General features: G+C 41.6%; 1 protein-coding gene across 1 annotated transcript; it reads left to right on the top strand.

Annotated features, from left to right (window-relative positions):
- The first annotated feature begins 759 nt into the window (after positions 1–759).
- dusp16 (dual specificity phosphatase 16) lies at positions 760–27286 on the top strand. The gene is made up of 7 exons (XM_022216999.2): positions 760–972; positions 14334–14723; positions 17721–17859; positions 20081–20244; positions 22886–23045; positions 23118–23241; positions 24247–27286. Exons 2-7 carry the CDS (start codon positions 14496–14498, stop codon positions 25241–25243), a joined length of 1812 nt encoding a protein of 603 aa, XP_022072691.1. The 5' UTR covers positions 760–972; positions 14334–14495; the 3' UTR covers positions 25244–27286.
- The last annotated feature ends 664 nt before the right edge of the window (positions 27287–27950 follow it).

The raw sequence follows: 27950 nt of genomic DNA, 5'->3' as shown, positions 1-27950 counted from the left end.
GTTTCCTGTCCATTGGCCACCCATCCTCTTGCCCAGCCATCAGGGCCAGCCAAGGTGACTCATCTCGTCTGTCCATAAAACATGCGTGAAGTTGGTCTTTAGATGTCACAGTATGTATCTTTACTATTTCACAGTATGTAGTATTATTTATGGTATGTAGTATTATTTACAATATGTAGTATTCTTTACAGTATGCAGTATTCTTTGTATGTTTTACCGTTTTTGAGTTAGTTCATAAAGCAGCAGTATTACATGTACACTCTATATACTTGCAGTATAATTCAGAGTATACTCTGAGATAATTTTTATAGCAGCTGTAGTATGTAATGTACTAAAGTAGTTTCCTCCCCTTTAAACTGAATCTATTGTGTGTACTTGAAGTATTTTACAGTATAATTTACAGTATGCAGTATATTTTATTACTGATGGTTCTTAAAGCAGCAGCAGCATTTATTTTCGGCTCAGTATCCAAGTAGCTGCCTGCCCCCATCCATATGAATATATCTATGCCTACCCCTTTAAGCTCCTACTAAGTTTATCAGGATTATAATGTACTTTATTTTGCAGTATAATGTACAGTATTCAAGATATATTAAAATTCTTAAAACAGCAGCAGTATTATGTGTGTACTTTACATATATAGGAGTATATTTAAAGGTAAATACACACTGTAGCTGTTAAAGCAGCAGTATAATGTGTCGGCTCAGTGCCCCAGCCACATCCCCTTTAAGGCCGCCGCTTCATGTGAGCGCCGCTGGATGACGACATGCTGTTATTTTTATCGCGGTGACCTCATCTCTGATGGAGCACCAGGACTCCAGGACCGAGTGTCTCCGCTCCAATTGTCCACTGCTGCCGCCTCCTTCTCCCACTACCGACAGCCACACGGCCTGGGGACAGGCCGTGGAACCAGCCGGGGACCAGCCCGGACCCTGACGCTGCCGCCCGGACTCTGACGTCGAGTTTCCGACGGTGAGTTCACCGACATTTCAAGTTGGAGAGAGAACGAGCGGCGACGGCGGCATCTGTTAAGTTCGGTTAACGGGGCCTAAAGTTAAAGTTCGGTCGGTGTGTGGGTTCAGACCGAACCAGCACCGACAGAGAGGCCGGAACTGAGGCGGGATAACGGGTTTCTGGCGGTTTAAACGCAGTCTGTCCGGCGGTCAATCGGCCGTTAAAACCGAAACACGGCAACAAAATTTCAGAACGGCTAACGTTACTGACGGCTAACGTTACTAATAGCTAACATTAATTTACGAGCGGCTAACGTTACTTTACTGGCAGATAGTTACACAATGCTAAAATTAAGAACGGTGAACATGATCAAAAGCTAACGTTGCAAACTTTTAATATTAAAAATTGCTAGCATTAGTACCAGTTAATATCTTTAACTGCTAACGTTACAAACTGCTAGCATTCGTACCAGTTAATATTTCAAACTGTTAACCTTACTAATTGCTAACGTTACAACCTATTGGCGTTATAAATAGCTGAAAGTACAGACTGCTAAAGTTACTATCTGATAACATGATTAGTAGCTAAAGTTACTAGCTGCTAAAGTTACTAGCTTCTCATGTTAGTAATAGCTATAGTTACATACTGGTAAAATTACTAGCTGCTAATGTTATTAAGGCTAAAGTTACTAGCTGCTAATATTATGAATGGATAAAGTTACTAGCTGCTGTTAATTATAGCTAAAGTTACTAGCTGCTAACATTAATAATACATACAGTTACAAACTACAAAAGTTACTACCTGCTACCATTTTTAATAGCTAAAGTTGGAGACTGCTAAAGTTTCAAACTGCTAGTGTTCATAGCTAAAAGTAGTAGCTGCTAATCGTCATAATAACTAAAATTATTTGCTGATAATGTTATTAATAGCTAAAGTTACAGACAGCTAAAGTTATTATCTGCAAACATTAATAGTAGCTAAAGTTACAGTGTCATACTGTTACTAGCTGCTAACAATAATATTAGTAAAAGTTGCAGTCTGCTAAAGTTACTAGCTTCTAATGTTAATAACAGCTAAAGTTACAGACTGCTAAAGTTACTAGCTGCTAATGTTATTAACGGATAAAATTACTACCTGCTAATGTTAATTATAGCTAAAGTTACAGCTGCTAACATTAATAATAGATGAAGTTACAGTCGTATAAAGTTACTAGCTGCTAAAATTGTTAACAGCTTAAGTTACTAGCAGCTAATGTTAATAATAGCTAAAGTTACTAGCTGCTAATGTCAATAATAGCTAAAATTACTAGCAGCTAATGTAGCTAATAGCTAAAGTTTCTCACTGCTAGTATATTCTAATAGAATAGAATAGGTTTATTGTCATCAGACATGGCATGACGAAAATATAGGTAGCTACCACTGGACGGTGCACGACAACAGGCAGTAAGTAATAAAATAAATAAAATTGAATATGCATATGTAACAAAACAATATTGAAAAACCGCCATGTGCAAAGGAGGCCAGATATGCAGTGTGGGACCTTCGTCAAAATCCTTGGTCGTCCGTACAGCAAATTACGGACGACCTACTCCTGCCAAATCCAAATTTTTGGTAGTCCGTACAAATTTCTGGTCGTCCGTAATTTGCGGCGTTTTTTTTTAGTTGAAGCAAAAAATAAAATTGATTAAAAAGTCACTTTTTAAAAAATCTTTAATTATATCGTGTAACTTTAATACTACACTCCAGTAAGACTTAGATCATCATCCTGAGATCGTTATGATCACTTTTAATATGGCAACTCTACAGAAATAACATTGAAAATTTAAATGTAGCATCAAGTCCTCCAGTAGCACTGAGATCATCATCCTGAGATCATCATCCTGAGATAATTTTTAACATAACAACTATGTACATTATTACTAGTATCATCTATCTAACATTGAAATAAACTTATCTCTGATAAGCAAATATGAGATATTATAATATCATCATCATCATCATACCAAGTCTATATATCTTCATATCCAATACTAATATCTTCATATTATCATGAAATAGTCTCTCTGACCAGCAAGAACAAATATGACTTTGACAAAAAAAAAACATCACAATCATTTGATCACAAACTATATCAATTCACTGTCATCATCATCACCAAATAGTCCTAAGACCACATCATCCCTGAGAATATTCCTTGATAACAAAACCCAAGCGTCTGCCCTAATAACCTGTGTGATCCAAACTGAGACCTGTGTGGAGATGTGGGAATCGAACCTCCAATCATTGAATAATAAGAAAAATCAGAAATGAAACTCTTCATTATCCATTATAGCCCCCTCTGTACTGTCATTCAATGATCGAAGCGAGACCCCTAAGGAAAGTTGGGAACCGAAGCAATAAATATAAATAAATGGTTAGAGTCGGAATCGACATCGCTCAACATCCACACGAACCCCAACCGGAAACTGAAACCTGCGCGAAAGCGATGCGCAATGACACAAGATGGCGGCCTCCTGCAGGTTGAGAACCGAGAAGTTATTCGTTGTTTTAAATTGGTAATAAATCATTTAATATGTCTTTCTGAGCGGCGGTCATCCGGGCGGACAAGCAAGAATGTAGATATCGTAATGACGAGTCGTCCGGCCGAGTTTCAGGTCGCTACGGACGAGCGTGAAGGTCCCACACTGATATGTGCAAAATGTGAGGATGATGAAATGGAATAGGAACCAGTACAATATGATAATATATTGTGAAAATGGACAAAAGCAGCAAAAAGTGATATTGTGCCTTCAGGCAGACAAGTGTTTGGAGTTCAGGAGTCTGACGGACCAAGGATAGAAACTGTTCTTCACACTGTTTGTCCTGCATCTTGAAGATCTCAGTTTCTTCCCTGAGTCTTAATAATAGCAAAACTTATTAGCTGATGACATTATTAGTAGCTAAAATTATTAGCTGCTATTCTCAATAATAGCTAAAATTACAGAATGCTACATTTACTTACTGCTAACATTAATAATAGATAAAATTACAGACTGGTAAAGTTACTAGTTGCTAGCATTAACAATACCTAAAGTTAGTCTGCTAATGTTATTAATGGCTAAAATTGCTTGCTGCTATTGTTAATAATAGCTAAAGTTACTAGCTACCAATGTTAATAATAGCTAAAGTTACAGACTGCTAAATGTACTAGCTGCTAATGTCAATAATAGCTAAAGTTACTAGCTGCTAATGTTATTAATAGCTATTGTTTTTAGGTGCTGATATCCGTAATAGCTAAAGTTATTAGCTGCTAATGTCAATTATACCTGAAGTTTCTAGCTGCTGATCTCAATAATAGCTAAAGTTACTAGCTACTTTCATTATTAATAGCTAAGGATACTATCTGCTAATGTTCTTAATAGGGATGTGCGGGACTAGTCGTTTAATTGTTTAACCACCTACTCATTTATTAAACGTGTAGTATTTTCCTAGTCAGTTAAATGCTAGTGCCGTTACGCACAGACGCAGCGGCACTTTCTGTGAACATCTTCATCAGAGGGTGAATATTCCTCTTCAGAATATGAGTAAGCCATTACTTGACAAAGTACTTTGTCAGCGTTGAGCAGACCTCTCGGTACGGTGAGTTTTCTCACTCTAAAATGTGCCGTCTTGCGCTCTGATACGCTCCGACGGCGAGTCTCGTCTCCTCGGTTTTCAAACTCTGTAAACTCCAAAACTTTGAATGAAAACACGCCCACAACTGATGCTCAGATTGAAGTTCCAGATGTCCACCATCTCCTGGTGTACAGTACATGAGGCACACGAGGCAGTATATTTGAAGCTGTGGCTTGTTATGTTCAGCAGTGTTGCTTGTTGCAATATTGTGACTTTGTCGCTTAAAGGGTTAAATTGCAAGTTTTCCAAACCGACTAGTCGCCAATAAAATTAGCGACTAGTCGGTTTGGAAATTAGTCAAAATTCCCATCCCTAGTTCTTAATAGCTAAAATTTGTAGCTGCCAAGATTATTACTAGCTAAAATTACTAGCTACTAACATTATTAATAGCTAAAGTTGCTAACTGCTAACATTATTAATCGCTAAAATTATTAGCTGCTAACATTATTAATAGCTGAAGTTGCTAGCTGTTAACATCAATAGCTAACGTGGCATCTGAAATGCGGACCAGATTCAATTAAAGTTGCTCTAAACTCCTGCTGTTCAGTTAAAAACTCATTATAAACGGTTGCCATAACTTTTTATTGTCTGACAGTGAAGATTTTTGTCTTTACTTTCCTTTTTTCTTCTCTTTAATCTTTTCTTCTTCTCCTTTTTTCCTTAAATCTTACTTTAAACTTATGTTTCCTCTCAAATAGATGAAAATTTCACATGAAATCTCAGAATGTCTCCCAGGTTCCAGTAAAAGTCACCTTCAGATGTTTCAAAAAAATCTAAATAAATTCAGGTTACTGTCATGTAATCTTTCTGTGAGAAATTATTCATGCCTGTGAGACCATCTTGGGTTTGGCTCAGGTGAGCTCACCTGCAGCAGTCCAACCTGTCTGTGTGTAATGTCATCGTCAGGTCAAAGTCCTCTGATTGGCTAATTTCACAGCTCAGCTAAGACCATTGGTCTTAGTCAGATGAGAGCTGAGAACTGAACAGTGAAAGAACCAGGACATTAAACGTCTGACGGAGACGATTGTTACGAGCTGCTGACGTTAGCAATAGGTAAAGTTACTAGCTGCTAGCAGTAATAATAGCTGAAGTTACTAGTTGCTAACATCAATAATAGCTAAAGTTACTAGCGGCTAGAAGTAATAATAGCTAAAGTTACTAGTTCCTAACGTTAATAATAGCTAAAGTTACTAGCTGCTAAAATCAATAATAGCTAAAGTTACTAGCTGCTAGCAGTAATAATAGCTAAAGTTACAAGTTGCTAATTTTAATAATAGCTAAATTTATTAGCTGCTAATGTCAATAATAGCTAAATTTACTAGCTGCTAATGTCAATAATAGCTACAATTACTAGCTGCTAATGTTAATAATGCTAATGTTAATAATAGCTAAAATTACTAGCTGCTAATGTTAATAATGCTAATGTCAATAATAGCTAAATTTACTAGCTGCTAATGTCAATAATAGCTAAAATTACTAGCTGCTAATGTCAATAATAGCTAAAATTACTAGCTGCTAGGCTAATCGATTCAGGGTTAGATTCTGAGGTTCATCAGTTTTTACAGAATCTTTTCTGAGCAAACGATGTATTTTTGGTCATTTATAAAATGAGACGTTGAAGAAAGTTGGATGAATTTTCTGTTGTAACAATGTCCCAGCATTTAAAATCCAACAATTGTTTCAGTTTTTTCAATTTCTTGTGATAAATAAAATCAAACGTATGGTATTTTTGGATGTTTTTTAAAAGACAGCAGACCTTTGAAACTGATCCCTCTGAGGTCTTCAGTTTATTTCAGTCCAATCACAGCCACAATACTGAACACATCCTGAACAATTAATGAAAACATCATTAGTATTTTTCTGTGTCTCTAAAGCAGCCACACCTTTAGAAATGCTACAGAGATTTTACACAAATATTTCATGATAATACACTGCTTAAAAAATTAAAGGAACACTTTTTAATCTAAGTATAGCATCAAATCAGTGAAACATGTGGGATACTGATCTGGTCAATAAGTAACTGAGGAGCTTTTTAGTTAGTTTCAGCTGCTTTGGTGTTCATAAAATTAACAACAGATGCACTAGAGGGGTAACAATGAGACACCCCCCAAAACAGGAATGAGTTTACAGGTGAAAGCCACTGATGTTTTTTCCTTCCTAATGTTTTCTGACTGTTTTTCACTAGTTTTGCATTTGGCTAGGGTCAGAGTCACTTCTGGTAGCATGAGGCGATACCTGGACCCTACAGAGGTTCCACAGACAGTCCAACTCCTCCAGGATGAAACATCAATGCGTGCCATTGCCAGAAGGTTTGTTGTGTCTCCCAGCACATTCTCAAGCACATGGAGGAGATTCCAGGAGACAGGCAGTTAGTCTGGGAGAGCTGGACAGGACTGTAGAAGGTCCTCAACCCATCAGCAGGACAGGTATCTGCTCCTTTGTGCAAGGAGGACCAGGATGAGCACTGCAATAGCTCTACAAAATGAGCTCCAGCAGACCACTGGTGTGAATGTCTCTGATCAAACAATCAGAAAGAGATGCAATGAGAGTGGTCTGAGGGCCCAGCGTCCACTAGTGCCCGCTGTGCTCGCTGACCGGCACCGTGGAGCTCGGCTGGTATTTGCCATAGAACACAGGAATCTGCAGGTCCACCACTGGAGCCCTGTGCTTTTCACAGATGAGAGCAGGTTCACCCTGAGCACATGTGACAGACATGAAAGGGTCTGGAGAAGCCGTGGAGAACGTTATGCTGCCTGTAACATTGTTCAGCATGACCGGTTTGGTGGTGGGTCAGTGATGGTGTGGGGAGGCATATCCATGGAGGGACACAGACCTCTACAGGCTGGACAATGGCATTCTGACTGCCTTTAGGTATCAGGATGAAATCCTTTGACCCATTGTCAGACCCTACATTGGTGCAGTGGTCCTGGATTCCTTCTGGTTCACAACAATGCCCAGTCTTATGTGGTAAGAGAACTCATGCAGTTCCTGGAGGATGAAGGAACTGATACCATTAGCTGGCCCCCACGCTCACCTGACCTGAATCCAATAGAACACCTTTAGAACATTATGTTTTGTTCCATCAGACACCATCAGGTTGCTCCTCAGACTGTCCAGGAGCTCAGTGATGCCCTGGTCCAGTTCTGGGAGGAGATACCCCAGGACACCATCCATCGTCTCATTCAGAGCTTGTCCTGACATCGTCAGTCATGAATACAAGCACATGGAGGCCATACAAACTACTGAATACCATTTTGAGTTGCTGCCAAGGAATTTCAGAAAGATGGACCAGCCTGCCACATCAGTTTTTCACTTTGATTTTGGGGTATCTTGAATTTAGCCCTCCTGGGGGGTTGATAATTTTCATTCCCATCAAACAATGTGGCATCTTTTCATTCCTAACACATTATCCAATCCATATCAAGTCTGGAATAGTTCTCCTTCTGTGTAGACGTTGAACTGGTCAGGTCTGGTTTCTGTCTGCTGGTTGAGCTGTTTGTTCTCTGCAGCTCAAAATGAGGTCCTTATTGATCCTCTACAACAGGGATTTTCAAAGTGGGTGCCGCGGTGGGGTTCCAGGGGTGCCATGAAATTTTCCCCCTCTCGCCCGCAACCATTATAATCAATGTATGTGGTTCTACACAGTCCGGCTGTGCCGCCACTCCGGCATGCTGATCAGAGCTGCAAGGCTTCTATTCATTGTATAGGCGCTGGACCCTGAGCCGACCGTGTAACTACACCGTCAGCCGCTACACAAACGCATCAATTTAGCGCAGCACCGCGGGCCAGCAGGTGGAGTGAAACGAGTGCTCCCCTCCCTGCGGTTCATTCTGGTTACAACCAATCACAAACTATCTGACTGTAGCGTTAAACCATTGACCGCAAAATGAGCGCTGAAAATGGATACGTTTCTTGTAAGATACGACCCCCAATCCGAAAGGGACAGAGACCCCAGAGGCTGTGGCAGACGAGACAAGACCGGCAAAACGGCAAAAAATAAGAACTTATAGCGACAGCTACCTCAAGTATGGATTTAGCTGGAGGGGAGATGCTGCGTGCCCCGAGCCGGTACTGAACATTTTCAAAGACTAAAACCTCAGAATGAAAGACAGACTGAACGGATGCGATCATCTGTGCGTGTGTCCGAAAAAGCACAAGAAGCTAGTTTTCTTGTGGCTGAGCTGGTTGCCAAGTCCAAAAAACCACACACCATTGCAGAATCACTAATACTACCAGCATGAAAGATAATGGTTGAAAAAATGTTTGGACCGGATGCTGTCAAGGAAATAGAGAAAATCCCACTCTCGGACAACACTATCAAACGGCGTATTGATGACATCTCAGATGACGTGGAATCTATCCCCTGCGAAAAACTGCGGCTGAGGGGGAACTTCGCGCTCCAAATTGATGATTCAACAGACATAAGCGGCCATTGTCATTGTCATTGCGAATGTGTGATACGTGGATGAAGCTGAGATCAAAGAGAACTTCTTGTTTTGCAAGGATTTGGAGAGCCAAGCTACAGGTGATGAAATATTTAAAGTCACAGACAAGTACTTCAGGGAGCATGACCTCAACTAGGATATGTGTGTCGGCATCTGTACCGACGGCGCTGCGTCCATGACTGGCCGGGTTAAAGGATTTCTTACAAGAGCCAAAGAAAAAAATCCCACCATAGTCACAACCCACTGCATGCTGCACAGAGAGGCTCTCATGGCAAAAACTATGCCTCCAGATCTCACTGATGTTTTGAACAAAGCTGTAAAAATTGTGAATTACATCAAGTCCCGGCCACTCAAGACACGATTGTTCTCCATTCTCTGCAATGAAATGGGATCAGAGCACCAGGGCCTCTTATTACATACGGAGGTGAGATGGCTGTCAAGGGGCAAAACCTTGGAACGTGTTTATGAACTCAAGGAGGAGCTGGTAAAATTCTCCGGTGAGCATGACATTCCTTATAAGGAACAGATTAGTGACGCCACCTGGTGGCTTAAACTAGCTTACTTAGCTGAGATTTTTGGCCACATGAATGTGCTAAATACTAGAATGCAGGGAAGGAAAGAAAATATCCTGACAGCAACAGACAAAATAAATGGTTTTAGATCAAAACTCAGTCAGTGGAAACAAAAAGTGACACAAAAAAACATTGACATGTTTCCCTTAACAGCTAAGAGCACTACAGCCAAGACAGCAGGGTTTTAAAAATCTGTTTCTGCACATTTAGCTACACTGGAGGAAAGGTTTGAAACCTATTTCCCTCATTTGAATGAGCAATAGGACTGGATCAGAGATCCATTCCACTCTCGGGCTGCAGAGACAGCATCAGCATGCTTGAATGCAAAGGGTCAGGATGAGCTTGCAGAGCTTCAAATGGACCGGACACTGAGGTTGCAACACAATGAACTGACTTTGGACCGTTTTTGGGTCAGTGTGGGGCAGGAGTACCCCTCTCTGTCAGAGACTGCCATAGTCAAAGACAGGCACATGTGTCTCATTACAGTGTTTCCCCTGGGTTGGAATGGCTGTGAGGTGGTGGGGTGTAGGCAAAAATATTGAAAATCAAGATGCAAAATGGGGCATTCTGGCACAATTTGGAGCACATTTTGTTGTATTTGTAGCCATTTCCAAAAACTAAATTAAATAAAATTTTCATGTTTCTTTTCTAAAAATCAGTGATAAGGAGAAAATATGACAAATATAAACCCACTTGTTCTTGTGATCAAAACATGTCAACTAGTCCAGTCTGTTATATTCTGGTCAGATTTCCACTCCATTCCTAAATGCCACATCAGTTCTTATTACAAATCTGAAAAAGACGACAAAGGACTTGAATCTGGAATCAAGTGGTGACTTTTACTTTTTTCTAAAAACAACTACATGTTAGGCACCAAATTCATTTTTATTTATAATAAAAAGGTCATGACCTTCATTTTACTTAAAAATGTGAAAGAAAACTTCAACTCTGGGTTAACAGCTGGTTTTCTGAAGGAGTTAGTTCTGTTTTCAAAACTGTTCCCTTTTTGAACACAGAACTAGAATTTGAACACACAATCTGTTTTGCCATTGAATGATGTAATTTCAGGCACTCTATAAATCATTTTATCAAAAGAAACTAGGAACTTTATATTCCGTTGAAATCATTTGTCTCGTTGGGTAGAACGGGTTTTGTACCTAAATGTTTTAACTGGAGCCATTTTTGCAGTCGCTGTCAGTTCGTATCGCCACAGACAACAGAACAGTAACTCAGTAAAGGAAGCGAGATCGATGCCTACACTGCGTTGCTCACTTTATTTTGATGACATGCGATAGTTTTGATACTTAATTTGACATATGTCTGTGATACACACCTGCTTTTAGCCCCGAAAAACGAAACCATGGAGCGCTGCCGCTTCTTGTCCGCCATGCTCGTTGTTCATCAATCGGAACGACCGACATTTGAAACACGAACTCGCGGGATGTCATAGAGAACTGAGTGTTACCGACCAACAGGGATGTGTCTGCTGTCTTCAGCCACGGCGAGAAAAGGCTGAAATTCTGTTGATTTCAGCGGCGAATATACCGGACTTATGTGTCAATGCTTTCTAATATTTAGCATTACTTTTTTTTTTTTGGTGCCGACCAGTGAGGCGGCAATGTCGGCAAAATTGTAATGAGGCGGTGACCTATAGCAGCGAAGCGGCCCGCCTCGTCGGTCATATTGGAGGGGAAACGCTGCACTAAATTGTCAAGCTGGCTGTGTGGAAACCAGACACAATTGAAGTGCCTTGTAACACTTGAAATGTTTAATTTGATTAAAGAAGAAATAAGTATTAGTTAAATGAGTGTATGATAAGAATATGACCTTCTATGAAATTGTTACATTTGACGTTTGACATGTTGAAGTTTGCACTCAAAATGTTTTTCACTGTGAAATATATATATATATATATATATATATATTTATATAAAAAATCGGTTGAATGTAAGTTGCACTTTAAATTTGTCACATTTGGTGACCAACATTTTTGGATATTACTTTAACTGTTACTTGTTACTTATTTTACTGATTATACTACTTCCCAATAAAACACATTCATTTAGATGTTGTCATCCTTTTTTTCAACAAAAGCTTTAATAACGTTAATTACGGTAATAGTGACATATGCCTCAAACAGAAGGTGCTCAGAGTGCAAACTATAGAAATAATTTAGGGGTGCCTCAGATTAAAATAACATTTCTCGGGGTGCCCTGAGCCAAAAATGTTTGGGAACCCCTGCTGTACATCATCCAGAATGTGGGTTCTCTGGAGCTCCACTCGGTTAACCTGACAGTCCTTCAACCTTCAGCCTGGTTTTACAAAGTTTAACTTCCTGTTAAATGCAGGACAGGTGCACCAAACTTCATATTTTCATGAGGAGGAAGTTCAGAGACTCAGCTGGTTTCACTGAATGATCTCTGAGAAGTTCCACCTCCTCTGACCTTCTTGATCTCCAGAGCTGCTCAATGCCGTCTGCTGGAGACTGCAGACATTCTGACAGATCAGAGGTCTGCTGATGGGGTTAGGGTGAACTACTGATGGGTTTTTATCAAACCGGACCACCGAGGTGTTTTAGAAAGCAGCAGTCCAACTGAAATAATCTGCAGAGAACATCAGATGTGGCTGCTGGGTTTAGAATGTCACATGGAACAGAGCAGCAGATAGACATGCTCCTGTTTCTAGTCAGACTGAAAACTAGAAATGATTCTTCGTTTCTTTAAATTAAGCTGCAAAGCTCCAACATTTCACCGTGAACCCCTGAAACAGAAGAAAGTTCTCATGAGAACCTTTCACAGAACCACAGCAGCATAGAGAACCTTTAGAGACTCCCGATTCAGAGGAAACGTGTCCGGTGCTGCAGAGGAACCTTCTCATTAGGAAGAGGAATGGGGATTTTCTCTAAGTGCAGGTTTTACTGCAGCGGGGGATTTCCTGCTGCAGAGCCGTGAGTCAGAGAACGTCTTCAGAGCATATACAGAATGTCAGAAAACGTCTAGAGAACGTGTACAGGATGTCAGAACGTCTAAAGCAGGGGTCGGCAACTCGCGACTCCGCAGCCGCATGCAGCTCTTTCAGCCCTCTGTTGTGGCTCCCTGTAACTTTAGAAAATAAATTGTTCTGCCTTTCAGGTGCGTTTCAATGCATTTTAATATAGAGAATTTTATTGTGAAATTACCGCTCTTACTTTGACGTGTCACTCCACCGGATGTGCTGTGCCTGTGACATGAGAGCCCAAAGCTGATGCAGAGAGACAACACTGAGCTTCCGATTCCCACATGTTTCATGCCTTTTTTTTGTTTTACTCCTGGAGAAGCAACGCCTGTAGTTTCACATTGTTTTGTACTCAAGAATGGCAAGCCTGTATATTAAAGCTCCACTCCAAGAAAGACACGTCTTTGAGTCAAAAGTACTCATGATAGGGTAATACACGTTACTCACAAGAACACGGCTCGATGTCACATCCAGGCAGCAGGTCAGAGAGTCAGAGTGTCGTCTTGGAAAGTAGGGCAGAAAAGTTATTAGCTTAAGATAAATATATAAATAGATTTTACAAGTTAAATAGACATTCGCAAAATATTGATTTCCAGCTAACATTACGTAACATATGAGGTCCAGGAGCAAAAATGACATTAACCAAGTAAGATAAATATTAGTGGAAGGACACAATTTAAAAAATGAATCTAATTAGAGGCTTTGTAATTAATTAATCACGACTGATTAACAAGGACATAGAGGTAAAAAAGCGATATATGCAGTGTTGTCTTCATTTTAAATGCCAAAAGGATTTTGCGGCTCCCGGTGTTTTCTTTTCTGTGGGAAACGGGTCGAAATGGTTCTTTGAGTGTTAAAGGTTACCGACCCCTGATCTAGAGAATGTCTAGAGAACGTTAGAGAATGTCAGAGAATATTACAAAATGTTTAAAGAATGTCAGAGAACGTCAACAGAACATCTACAGGATATCAGAGAGCATCTGGAGCAGGGGTGTCAAGATCCGTTCCTGGAGGGCCACTATCCTGCATGTTCTAGATGTTTCCCTCTTCCAACACACCTGATTCAAATGATCAGGCTCGTTATCAGGCTTCTGCTGAGCTTGATGATGAGCTGATCATTTGAATCAGGTGTGTTGGAAGAGAAACATCTAGAACATGCAGGATAGTGGACCTCCAGGAACTGAGTTTGACACCCCTGATCTAGAGAATGTCTAGAGGACATCGAGACAACATTAGAGAACGTCAGAGAATGTTTAAAGAACGTCTAAAGAACGTCTAGAGAACATGGTGATCAGCTTATTAATAGATGCTGCTGAGCTTTCACACATCCACGATGTTCTAATGTCTGTTCTAATGCTCTACAACTCTACACTACAACTAGTGCGCTGTTGTTCTATTCACAGAGAAACGACAAGGAATCAGTCGGATAAAGATGTAGAATATTAGAACGTCTTTAAGAAAACAGAAGTTTAAAGATTTGGATCAGCCTCCAGTTTTTATTTAAAATCAGAACCTTTGGTGCTGTTGGAGGACATTAATGTAAGTTCCCTTAACCGAGCAGCCAATCAGGACCTGATCACTGCAGTCAATAATAATCTGATGTTTAATCAATAATCTGACGTTTAATCAATAATCTGATGATTAATCAATAGTCTGTGTAATATTTTCTTCTGCACTTTGAATCAAAATTAAATGTGATGGTTTTTGTGTTTCAGAGCTTGAAGCTGCTGCAGAAGAAAAAACACAATAAACAGTAAACACTGCTGGACCACCACATGCCCTCCTGATGACATCACACCGCTGTGACGTGATGTCACTCTGCTTCTAGTGACTTCCTGCCGCCGCCCAGGAGGGGGAGGGGGGAGGGGGGAGCCAGGATGCCGAGGCCCAGGGCGGTGCGTCCAATCGGAGCCCAGGCCCTGGTGGCCCTGCTGGAGGGTGGTCTGGACCGGGTGGTTCTGATCGACAGCCGGCCCTTCGTGGACTTTAACTCCGCCCACATCCTGGAGGCCGTCAACGTCAACTGCTCCAAGCTGATGAAGAGGAGGCTGCAGCAGGACAAGGTCCAGATCAGCGAGCTGCTGCAGCACTCGGCCAAGAAGAAGGTGAGGGGGAGGGGCCTAGGTAAGGGGAGGGGCTTATAGAAGGGGGAGCAGATTAGACGCCTGTGTTCAGGTGAAGTAAAACATGGTGAGTTTTGTTTATAAAAAATGTAAACAATAACGCTGTGCAATTTCATAGAAATTTTGCTGTAAATACTGCTTTCTTTTCTTCTTCTGAACAAAATACTTTTATTTATATATATATATATGCACTGTGTGCGTTGTGTGCTGCATTCTTTCTTTAATTTAAATGTTCTATTTGCTGCTGTACACTGTAAATTTCCCCGCTGTGGAATTAATAAATCTTATTCAGCTGCAGCTCCGGACAGAAGTATTTTAAAACAGGGTTACTGTAAAACCCTTCAGTCAGAGCCAACATGACAACACCTTCTTATCTCACAATAACATTCATGAACCTCCTCAGAAATCAGAGAAATATAATATTTTCTTCATCCAGTTTGTGAGGGGATTTTATAGTTTTTTTACGTTTGCATGATGTTAAAATGACTAAATTCTAAAATAAAGACGTGTTCATCACCTCAAAACTGTTCAAACCCATTACTAATTTATAAATCCAGCAGAAACACAGCTGAATATCAGGTGTTCTTTCCTTCTTCACATTTTATGACCAAGTGTAAAGCAGGAAATGAAGCAACAGACTGAAGTTATTCCTGGTTGTCAGTTTCATCTATTGATGTTTTCCGGATTCCTCTCGTTTCTGCTGTGTGTCACGTCCAGAATGAACGTTCATAAATCTAAAAACACAGAATCAGTTTTTACTTTCCTTCAGTCTCTCTGATCAGATGTGCTGGAAACAGACCAAACATGAGCTGTAATAAATGACTTCCACCCTCAGTCTGAACTGATGAAAGTCGTCCTCAGTCATGAGTCTGCTGGAATTCTTCAGATTTTAGATGTTCTGACCTTCAGCTGCTTCAGCTCCGTTATGAAATCAACTGAAACGCTTCCAGATGTTTCATAAGAACGTTGAGGGACAGAACCTCAGATATAACATCAGCATTTTTAGACAAACCTTAAAATTGCTGATGTAACTTGATGAAGTTAAAACAGGAACAGAGAATCCAGTGAAAGAACATCTGCTGATTTTACTGAAGTCCAGAGCTTCAGCTGCATGTTGATCTCTGACTAATCAGAGCTCACCATCTTTCACCACTTGTGTGATGTCATCAGGTAGGAGGAGCCAGTGACCTAATTCCTGAAACTAAACAAATAAAAGCAGTGTTTCTGATGCTGATGTTCATCTTTTCTAAGACGACTCAGCTCAGTTTGTACGTCTTTGATCTTTTTCCTCGTCTCCTCTTTGTTTCTTCTGGTTTGTAGCCATCAGATATGAAGTCCCATAAAAACATGACGATTCCTGAAAATGTCCTCAGTGATTTACTGCATCTACTTTAGAGTCTAGAAATACTGAACCTTATGCTTTAGTGTCTCTGATTCTGCCTGTTTAGAAACTGGAAAGTTTTGACCTGTTTATTATTATAACGTGGTGGAGTTAAGTGATTTTGTCTGCCTGCCTGTCCACCTGTCCGTCCGTCCGCCCGCCCGCCCGCCCGTCCGTCCGTCTGTCAGCAGCATTCCTCTAAAACTGACCAACAGATGTCGATGAAATTTTCAGTGAAGATCAGAAATGACACAAGGACCAAGTGATCAGATTCTTTAACCAATCCATGGATCCAGACTATAAACTGCATCAATAGATGTGTTAAAGATTTCTGTATCATTACCAGATAGCAGCACGGCGTCACTGTAACCATGACAACCAGTGAACACTACATCAGCTGATTGTGATCCTACTACAAATCCACCTCTGAGGACTTATCCATCAGAAATGATCCAAGGAACAACTGATTAAACTGTGGGGGTGTTTCTGAGTCTCATCAATTCCCGCCGCCTGCTACATATTTAGGTCACGTGGTTTCTGATCAGACCTGTCCAGGGTGTCCCCTGCCTTCGCTCGAATCAGCTGGGATAGACTCCAGCACCCCCCGCGACCCAAGTGAGGATAAAGCGGTGGATAGAGGATGGATGGAGGGTTTCTGATCATCAATAACTAATAAACAATGCTGCATTTCTGACATACTTGGGAATGAGCAGCCTTGGAGGAGGACTGAGCTCTTGGAGGGCTTTTCTCGTTTTATATAAAAGACTTATTTTCTTTTAACAGACTGCAAATAACCACAAAATTGTGAATTTTAGACCTTTTAAAGAAGCACAAGGCAGAACATTCAAACAGCTCAGGAACAGACGTTTATTCTGAAAATGCTGAGAATAAATCAAACTCATCAGAACATTTCTTCTTCTTTGCTGAACTCTAAACTAACCATCATCCTCTCTATCTGTTATCTCTGATGTCTGCGGCTAGTTTTCGCTGTAGGGAGTCTTCCTGAATCCATGAATATTCTGGAGTTGAGTCTGTGTCTGAGTTATTCCTGAACAAAGAGTCCTCCTCCCTTCTTGTGGTGTCGTGTTAAATTGGAATAGCAGCTTTAAGGAAGCTTGGCTTTATTTCTGAGGCGACGCTTTCCATGTGATTACGAGCTGAAAGTGATTCTGAGGCGAAAAAGGAGAGTTTCCTGCTCTGAATGGAAGTTACAGCAGCCAAGCCGCTGGTCTTCACTCAGTAAAGATGGCGTTGCTGGTTTTAAGGATATTTTCACGTAGAATCAGGACTTTAAAACGCTGACCTAACATCAGGAAACTGTAAAATAAAATGATCCAAACACTGGAGCAGATCACCTGAAGTGCTTCATGATGTTCTGATCATTACTGAGATCATTGTTTTATACAATAACTATTAACTAATGTCAGCTACAGAATGATTTCATGATGTTTTTACATGAAATAAATCAATGTTTTCACTTTGACCTGCTGTTCAGTGACGATCTGAATACTTTCTGGATATCTGAGTTGCTGCTGCTGCTTCTTCTCCTTCACATACAGGTGGGTTCTGACAGGTGTGTGTTCTGTGTTTGGTTCCAGTTGGAGCTCCAGGTGGACCAGGAGGTGGTCGTCTATGATCAGAACTCTTCAGACCCGACTGCTCTGAGCTCTGAGTCCTTCCTCAGCGTCCTGCTGGTCAAACTGGAGAGAGGCTTCCCTTCAGTTCACCTGCTTACAGGTGAGTCTGGTATCACCTGGAGAACAGGTTTAGTTCAGGAACTGAGTAGGCTGCTGGTTCCAGTCTGGTTCTACTGCTTTATAACAGAAGCTCAGCCTGAGGTAAATATTCCACTGAGGATCATCGTTCTAGTCCATCTTCTCTGTAACATGAACCCGTGGAACACTAATCCATATCTATGATCAGTAACATCTTGAACACTAATCCATATCTATGATCAGTAACATCTTGAACACTAATCCATATCTATGATCAGTAACATCTTGAACACTAATCCGTATTTATGATCAGTAACATCTAGAACACTAATCCGTATTTATGATCAGTAACATCTAGAACACTAATCCGTATTTATGATCAGTAACATCTAGAACACTAATCCATATTCATGATCAGTAATATCTAGAACACTAATCCGTATTTATGGTCAGTAACGTCTAGAACATTAATCCATATGATCAGTAACATCTAGAACATTAATCCGTATTCATGATCAGTAACATCTAGAACATTAATCCGTATTCATGATCAGTAACATCTAGAACACTAATCCGTATTCATGATCAGTAACATCTAGAACACTAATCCATATTTATGGTCAGTAACGGTCAGTAACGTCTAGAACATTAATCCATATGATCAGTAACATCTAGAACATTAATCCGTATTCATGATCAGTAACATCGAGAACACTAATCCATATTTATGGTCAGTAACCTCTAGAACATTAATCCGTATTTATGATCAGTAACATCTAGAACATTAATCCGTATTTATGATCAGTAACATCTAGAACACTAATCCATATTTATGGTCAGTAACGTCTAGAACATTAATCCATATGATCAGTAACATCTAGAACATTAATCCGTATTCATGATCAGTAACCTCTAGAACATTAATCCGTATTTATGATCAGTAACATCTAGAACATTAATCCGTATTTATGATCAGTAACATCTAGAACATTAATCCGTATTTATGATCAGTAACATCTAGAACATTAATCCGTATTCATGATCAGTAACATCTAGAACATTAATCCGTATTCATGATCAGTAACATCTAGAACATTAATCCGTATTTATGATCAGTAACATCTAGAACATTAATCCGTATTCATGATCAGTAACATCTAGAACATTAATCCGTATTCATGATCAGTAACCTCTAGAACATTAATCCGTATTTATGATCAGTAACATCTAGAACATTAATCCGTATTTATGATCAGTAACATCTAGAACATTAATCCGTATTTATGATCAGTAACATCTAGAACATTAATCCGTATTCATGATCAGTAACATCTAGAACACTAATCCATATTTATGGTCAGTAACATCTAGAACAGTAATCCATATGATCAGTAACATCTAGAACAGTAATCCATATTCATGATCAGTAACATCTAGATTTTGTTCCTCAGTGATAAAAACTCACAACAGAGCACCATATCTGAAACTGAATCTGAATAAATATCCTCATTTTTAGAAGTTCTTAAACACGATAATAATCGTAGAGTTTAAAGCTGCTATAAAATAGTTCAAGCTGTGAAAAACAGTCAAAGTCAAAGACGTTTAAAACTCATTTATTTATTTTTAAAGTGGCTTCAGTTTAGTACTTTTATAATTCCTCTATTTTGGTGTTGAAGACATGTAGTAGTGTTCCAGTTATGTATAGTTGACTGAGCTGGTTATTGATCTGTGATTACTGATCTGACTGCTTTCAGACCTTCTCACTAGTTAACATTGAACAGTGACATGAAGCTGTGGGTCGTCCTTGTTTCCACTGAGGCTTATGTAACCATGATGTCATCACTGTGTGGACTCCACCCTCACGTTAGATCTGTGGTTCTCAGAGCTCCGTGTTCTGGTCCTACAGACGTTAAGAGGAAGTTCACAGGAATCAGAATTATTCTAGTTTTACTATAAATCCAGAAGTTTGATCTTCATGGATCCCGAGATGGACTCTTCAGGGTCAGAAGATCCAGGACCTGATGGTTCGCTCTAGAACAGGTGGAAGCAGCGTTCTGATCAGTGGAAGTTTTAAGGAGAAACAACCCTCTTAGATCAGGTGTTCAGGTTGCTGCTGGTTTACCGGTGGAGGAACACACCTGAGGGCTGGACAGGTGTGTTCAGGTGACCACAGAGGGTTTTTATTGGTCCATGATGTTTAGCAGCTGTTGGTTCCACCTGGACTGAAGGGTCTGTGTTCTCAGGTGGGTTCTCCGAGTTCTCCCAGCTGTTCCCGGGTCTGTGTGAGGGGAAGTCCACCCTGGTTCCCTCCTGCATCTCCCAGCCCTCTTTACCCGTTACCAGCACCGGACCCACCCGCATCCTGCCTCACCTTTACCTGGGCTGCCAGAGGGATGTCCTGAACAGGGTACGGCCAGTTACACAGCTATATACACATCTGCAGTCATGGAACCAGGCTGGTTTTCTTCAGTTTCTTGTTCATTTTCATGCCTGGTTCCACTAAAGGTGCGATAGTTTGGACAAATAAAATGAAAGCAACAAGAACAACTCATCAGAGTGTAATTTCAGAGCTGATATCAGACATTTTAATGGTTTTCTAGATAATAACCAATCATCAGTAGCTACGGCATTGTTCTGCCAGAAACAGCTTTTAGGATTCCATGTTATCTTTTCTGTCTGCTTTAGTCCCATGATCCACATAGGAGTTAGTACTGATTCATAACCATTGTTTTTGATGACTGCAGACATGTGTCTTGGCATGCTCTCCATCAGCTTCTTACAATAATTCTAACTAATGTGCTTTGTTTTTGGGCTTGTGGTTCTCCATTTAGTGTTTCATGACTTTCCGCAGGTTTTCAGTTGGATTTAGATCTGGTGATTGAGCAGCCAAGGCATGGTTCCAATGTTCTGGTTCTCCATCCAGGCTTTAACTGACCTTGTTTTGTTGGAAAATCTGGTCATTGGAGGCAGGAAAGAGTTTTCCAGCTGATGGAAGAAGACTGTTTTCTAGAGTAGCCCCAAACATGACCTGGTTCATTGTCCCTGTTCCACTCATGTGCAGTGCTGCTGATGACATGAAATGTCCTCTTATAGACCCTGAAGCAGGTCAGATAGGATGTAAAGTATGATGGAATCAGCTGCATTTAAAGTCCTGGGGCTTCATTTATAAAACATTGTGTAGGATCCAGACTAAAAGTTTGACTACGCCGAAAATCTGAAATGGGCGTACGCAAAAAAATATTCTGATTTATAAAACTGTGCGTACGCACAGCGGCACGCAATTTCCCTTTTATAATCACACTCCAGCTGGAAGATTGCACAGGTGGATCCAGCTCACATTCCGCCCACAACACACCCACATTTTACCATGAATGGTCAATGCAAAGTAACTCATGAATGTATCTGTATATAAATAAGCTGCTGATCCACGGCATTTCACACAGCGCCCCCTGCAGTCTTTTCTCTGCTGTGCGTCAGGATGAATGAATCATGTGTTGACCCAGGCCACCCTGACACTAAATTTGTTATGATCATGTCCAATGTACAAATAATTTATACAATGATTGAATACATTTTTTCGGTTCACAGACAAATTCATCTTCACTCGGAGCCCTTACAGCAACATGAGTGCAGTCAGTTACGCCGATTACATTTGGGAAACCGGACATTGCTGCAAATTGCCGTTTAATGTTGGCCTGTTCACCCACAGTTTAAGGAAACCTGATGTACTGACTGGTCATGTTTATAATGTCATCCAAACAGCTGGCATTATTGCACCGAGGGATGGTTGTGATATCCAGACCTAAAGGACATCATTTAACTGTATATCAGACCCAGATAGGATTTAGACAACAAATGTAACCTCATATATTCTTCATATAAAACACATACCTGTCGGCCACTTAACGCTGGAAGGAGCCGGTGTCGCCAGAAACCCCCGAGTCGTCAGCTCCTGTGTCTGTACCGGGATGGTTTGGGCGGGGGGGTCGGTCTAAGACGGCCCAGTTCAGCACATAGATCCAAGAGTACTGCTCTAGGGAATCTGAATCGGCTTGTTAGCCAGTCATCATCATGGGCCAGGAAATCCCTGTGAACCCTAAAATCTCTCTCCATTCTTAACGTGATCTTCCAGTAATGCCAGTGCATCCATTGTGCCACATTACGCACAGCTGTCACCCGCTATTTATCCGCTTGATCAGCGATTGGGCTGATTGTCACATGCCTTTTCCAAATTAATAATCAATCAGTGCCACTCACCGCTCTATATCGTTTGAAGATGGAAGTTTGATATATGAACATAGTTCTGCAAATACAGTCGTAGGCCGAATGGCGCACTATATGAACATCTACAACAATGAGGGTTTATGATTATCCGGCTCTACCAGCCTAATATGCGATAACAATAAAGGTTTGAGATTGCCTGTCTGGCATGCTGAATGCGGCGAATGGTCCTCTCACTGATGCCAACAATCTTGGCAATGTCCTTCTGAGGGATTGGGGCATCCAGGAGAGCACAAACCCTATTGTGTTTTGCTTGTTGCTTGCTCACTTCACAATGCACCAAGGTCTGACAAATACTAAAAAGATTGGTTAAACGTAAGGAACTTTGATTTTAATTATTGTTTTGATTACCCTCACCGTTTGGGCAGGACATTCAAATTTGTCAATAGGACATTTTTGCTTTCCCACCCTGTAGTGGTACCAGACATTGAAATGAACAAGAAATTAAAGAAAACAAGTTGGTCTGATAAGTTTTTCCATGACTGTATATGCACAACTACACAAATATACACCACTATATATACAGCTAAATGTAACTCCTTCTTCTTCTTGTCATTGTTCTCCTTCTGCTTCTTCTGCTTGCCATTCTTCTCCTTCTTCTTCTCATTCTTCTTCTTCTTGTCATTCTTCTCCTTCTTCTTGTCATTCTTCTTCTTCTTCTTCTTGTCATTCTTCTCCTGCTTCTTCTTCTTGTCATTCTTCTCCTTCTGCTTCTTCTTCTTGTCATTCTTCTCCTTCTGCATCTTCTGCTTGTCCTTCTTCTTCAGGATCTGATGCAGCAGAACGACATCGCCTACGTCCTGAACGCCAGCAACACCTGCCCCAAACCCGACTTCATCCTCGACTCACACTTCCTCCGAGTTCCCGTCAACGACTCGTTCTGTGAGAAGATCCTGCCCTGGTTGGACCGATCGGTGGAGTTCATAGGTCAGCAGATCCGTCTGTGTTCTGGTAGAGACCCTGCTACTTCCTGTCACACTGACCTCTGCTGTGTTTCAGAAAAGGCCAAAGCCTCCAACGCCCGGGTCCTGGTCCACTGTCTGGCTGGAATCTCCCGCTCAGCCACCATCGCCATCGCCTATATCATGAAGAGGATGGACATGACTCTGGACGAGGCCTACAGGTCAGGAACCGAGGAACATCAGACCGGTTTAGGATCACCTTGGAATCAGACCATTAAGTTTTAATTTAGATGTTTGTTGGTGGGTTTGAAATAGGTTCAGATTAAAGTCTGTAGGTCCAGATTAAAGTCCCTGTAGGTCCAAATTAAAGTCCCTGTAGGTCCATATTAAAGTCCCTGTAGGTCCAGATTAAAGTCCCTGTAGGTCCAGATTAAAGTCCCTGTACGTCCATATTAAAGTCCCGGTAGGTCCATATTAAAGTCTGTAGGTCCAGATTAAAGTCTGTAGGTCCAGATTAAAGTCTGTAGGTCCAGGTTAAAGTTCCTGTAGGTCCAGATTAAAGTCCCTATAGGTCCAGATTAAAGTCTGTAGGTCCAGATTAAAGTAAGTAGGTTCAGATTAAAGTCAGTAGGTCCAGATTAAAGTCCCTGTAGGTCCAGATTAAAGTCCCTGTAGGTCCAGATTAAAGTCTGTAGGTCCAGATTAAAGTCTGTAGGCCCAGATTAAAGTTAGTAGGTCCAAATTGAAGTTTGTAGGTCCAGATTGAAGTCTGTAGGTCCAGATTAAAGTCCCTGTAGGTCCAGATTAAAGTCCGTAGGTCCAGATTAAAGTTCCTGTAAATCCAGAATAAAGTTTGTAGGTCCAGATTAAAGTCCGTGTAGGTCCAGATTAAAGTCAGTGTAGGTCCAGATTAAAGTCCCTGTATGTCCAGATTAAAGTCTGTAGGCCCAGATTAAAGTTAGTAGGTCCAAATTGAAGTTTGTAGCTCCAGATTGAAGTCTGTAGTCCCAGATTAAAGTCTGTAGGTTCAGATTAAAGTCAGTAGGTTCAGATTAAAGTCAGTAGGTCCAGATTAAAGTCTGTAGATCCAGATTAAAGTCCCTGTAGTCCCAGATTGAAGTCTGTAGTCCCAGATTAAAGTCTGTAGGTCCAGATTAAAGTTTGTAGGTCCAGGTTAAACCTGGATGCTTGATGTTCCTCCTTCAGTCTCAGCTTTCTTCCTGCAGGTTTGTGAAGGAGAAGAGGCCAACCATCTCTCCTAACTTCAACTTCCTGGGTCAGCTGCTGGACTTTGAGAAGAAGATCAAGAGTCCCATTGGTCCTGACAGTAAGCTGAAGCCTGATGGTCCTGGTCTTCCTGAGGAGGCTGCTGGCTGCCTGGAGGCCCCTGGGGGCCCCGGTCTGGCCCTGCTGGAGCCCCTGACGCTGCCCTGCGTCCTGGCCGATGCCCCAGAGGACCGTCTGCTGGCCCAGGCCCTGAGTGGCCTCCAGCTGGACGAGGACAGCACCCGGCTCAAGCGCTCCTTCTCTCTGGACATCAAGTCGTACGGTGAGCCGGGCGGAGGCTCCGCCCACCGAGTGTTTGCACCTCACGGCAGCTCCACGGACGACTTCTACAAAACGTCAGCGTTCAAAGAGCCGGGCGGGAAGCTGTGTCAGTTCTCTCCGGTGGAGGAGGTGTCGGAGCAGTCGACCCCGGAGCAGAGTCCAGACAAGGAGGAGGCCGACGGGCCACAGAGAGCCGCCGGCTTCACCAAAAATCCGACCAACACCCAGACCAGCGTTGAGGAGAGCGCCGCCAGCTTCCTGTTGGGTTTGTCCCACAGCCAGCAGCACTTGGCCAAGGTCGGGTCTGGCGGCGCCCTGAAGGGATGGCACTCCGACATCCTGCTGGGCCCCGTCACCGGAGGTTGGTACCTGTCCTCAGAGTCCACCCGCTTCTACTCCACCTCCGCCGTCCTCGGCAGCGGCAGCTTGGCGGCCTTCGGCTGCAGCCACGGCCTGGAGGCGGTTCGGCGCCGCAGCCGACAGAGAACCGGAGACCGCGGAGACTCGAGGAGGAGCTGGCACGAAGAGAGCAACTTCGAGAAGCAGCTGAAGAGGCGCAGCTGCCAGATGGAGTTTGGAGATGGACGGACGGACAGCAGGTCCAGGGAGGACATGGGGACGGTGGGAAGCCAGTCCAGCTTCTCTGGCAGCATGGAGGTCATCGAGGTGTCCTGAGACCTGCAGAACATCTGGAGGATGAGTCGAGATGCTTTGACGGAACACTTAGGTTCTGATGCCTTAAATGTGAGGTTCTGGTTCTGAAACAGACGACGCTTTAATGTTTACTGATCTGATCCTTAAAGCTCTGTAGATGTTAGAACATGGGACTGAAAGCACAGAGGAGGAAGAAGAACCTTTATTGATCCGTCTGCAGGAAGCTAACCCGTTAGCGTGCTACAGCTGGTTCTGATGGAACATTCTGGAGGAACTGCAGAACCTGAAGTGAGAACCAAACTGATCCATGTTTTATAGATCACTGCTGCTGGTATCCATCACCAGAAGGATCTGAAGGTTCTCTGGGAGGTTCTCTTCGACTAAATGAGACTTTTTCACAATTTTCTGACATTTTATAGATGATTGATTATTGGTTGATTATTGGCTATTGATTGATGATCAGCTGCAGGACTGAAGTATTTTTGTGAATGAACCTTTAATCTCTGACGGACTCTGAGCCTGTGAATGTTTGAACCTTCTGATCATAACAGGAAGTGGACCTCCTGCTCTTCCTGTCTGACAGGTGACTCACCTGTGGAGCTCCAACAGGTAACGTTGCAGTTGAGGAGGATCTGATTCACCGAGTAGAAAACAGTGAAATAAACCATCGTGCTCCACTGTTTAGACAAACCTCATGTCTTTGATTCAAATCTTCCTAAAGTTCTCCTCAGAACATCTGGTTCTTCATCTCCAGAGTTCTGCCTTCATGCTGTGGATATCTCCAGTAGAAGCTCTGCAGATATCCACAGCATGAAGGTGATTTTAAAGGGATGATTCAGGTGTTTGCTCACCTGTCAGCAGGTAACTCTGGGGCTGAATCCCAAACCGCCCCCTACACACTATCCCTACACACTACCCCTCCGTTTGCGCGTTCCCGTGGAGGGTCCTCCATATTAAGGGCCGTCCCAAACCGCGTAGTGTGGAGGGAGAGTGGACTGTTCAGCCCTTAAATAGCGAGTCTGCATCGATGCACACTCTGGACAACTTTTTCAGGAAGTGCAACGTCCAAATGGAGGAGGAAACAACATATTGATGTGAGTTCCACATGCATCGTTTATTTCTCCCACGCCTTTTTCACACTGACAGAACATCACAAAAAGAGTGGTGAAAAAAGATAAAAAAAGAAACAAATCTTCTCTGCTGACGTTTGATTTAATTGTGCACCCCCTGACACCTTAAAATTTGAACACAACTGACAGAATTCATTCATTCATTCATTTGTTGGATCTGAAATGCCAGATAATAGGATTGGAAAACATGTGAGTGAAAAAAAGTGGGACGCTTTCGTCTTCTGGAAGCAGCAGCGATCCTTGTTAGTTGCAACCTGTGCCACAGCGCTACAGCCATGACAGTAGGCGTCTTTGTGTTACCATGACGATGACGTCTTCCGTTTTCCGGTGAGGCGACAGGGCATCCCATTCCTGACGATCGTATTTATACCCTCCCCCTTCAGTAATAGGTGCCCTCCACAGCTGCGAGTGTGACTTCTTTTGGAGTGACACTCGGTAGTGTAGGGGGAGTGTGTAGGGGGAGTTTGGGATTCAGCCTGGATGTTTGAGTCTCAACCTTCTCTGCTTCTGATCTGATGGGTTTCAACTCAGTCCACAGCGGCCCCTGCTGGACCAACCAGGTAACTACATTTTATGCATATTTGCATCATTTCAGACATTTTAAAAATAGTTTTCAACTAGTTTAAATCATCTTAGACAAAATTTTGAATATTTTTGATGACTGTTTCTCAAACATTTTTTTTTTGTTTTGACAAAAATTTTGTAATATTTTGGGTAGTTTGGGTAATTCTGGACATATTTTAGTCATTGTCATTCTTATCTCCATGTTTTTGTACTGAGGTTTTACTTCTGTTACTGCAGCAGAGTTCCAGCAGGAGGCGCCGTTACGCTGAGAAACTGATGATTGGTTGTTTGACTTCCTGTTTGTTGACTGGAAGTTTTTAACAATGATCCTCCTCCATTCTTCTACCTGTTAGTAAACTATTTCATTATTTTTAGTCTTTTTTTCTGGCTCCTCTTATGATGAAGTGAATTTAAATATTTAGTTTTTAATGTGAAAAGTTTCAAATTCAGAAAGATATTAAACTGAATATAAATTAAAAGCATAAATACAGACTGGATCAATACCAAGCTATCTTATACTTTAAAACGTTACTTTTTATTTATTATTTCAAGTACTTTTTGTGTGACTTTATAACTTTTTGCCTTATTGGCTGGTTTCTCTTTAAACATTTTAATCTCAAGTTCTTCCTGGTTAAACACAGAAAACACACAGAACACGTCATATGACCAAATTTTATTGATTCACAGATTAACTTATGTGGCCACAGAAGGTGAGTAGCTACCTGCCAGTCGACACTCAGGGTTAAATAAGAAGGTCAAAAACATACCTTCATGACATTTCCTGTCAGTAAATACTGGGGGGGGGGGAGCGCCTTTGGTAAAATTAAGATAAGTCCTTTATTTCTCCACATACCAGGGGAAATTCACACCGTTAACGCAGCAATAGATGTAGAATCAGAAATTGCAGTATCAATGTTTACAATATGTACAGGGTTGAGAAGTGAGGATGAAATACTACAGTACTGACCCACTGTAAGGCAGTGCAATATAAAGTGGCTTGAAAAAATTAGGTAAACATCCTTCCAGTTAGCACT

Source organism: Acanthochromis polyacanthus, chromosome 1 (assembly GCF_021347895.1).
Source record: "Acanthochromis polyacanthus isolate Apoly-LR-REF ecotype Palm Island chromosome 1, KAUST_Apoly_ChrSc, whole genome shotgun sequence".
Taxonomy (NCBI): Eukaryota; Metazoa; Chordata; class Actinopteri; family Pomacentridae; genus Acanthochromis; species Acanthochromis polyacanthus.
The sequence above is the reverse complement of the archived record's forward strand: the minus strand, read 5'-3'. Positions and strand labels throughout refer to the sequence as shown.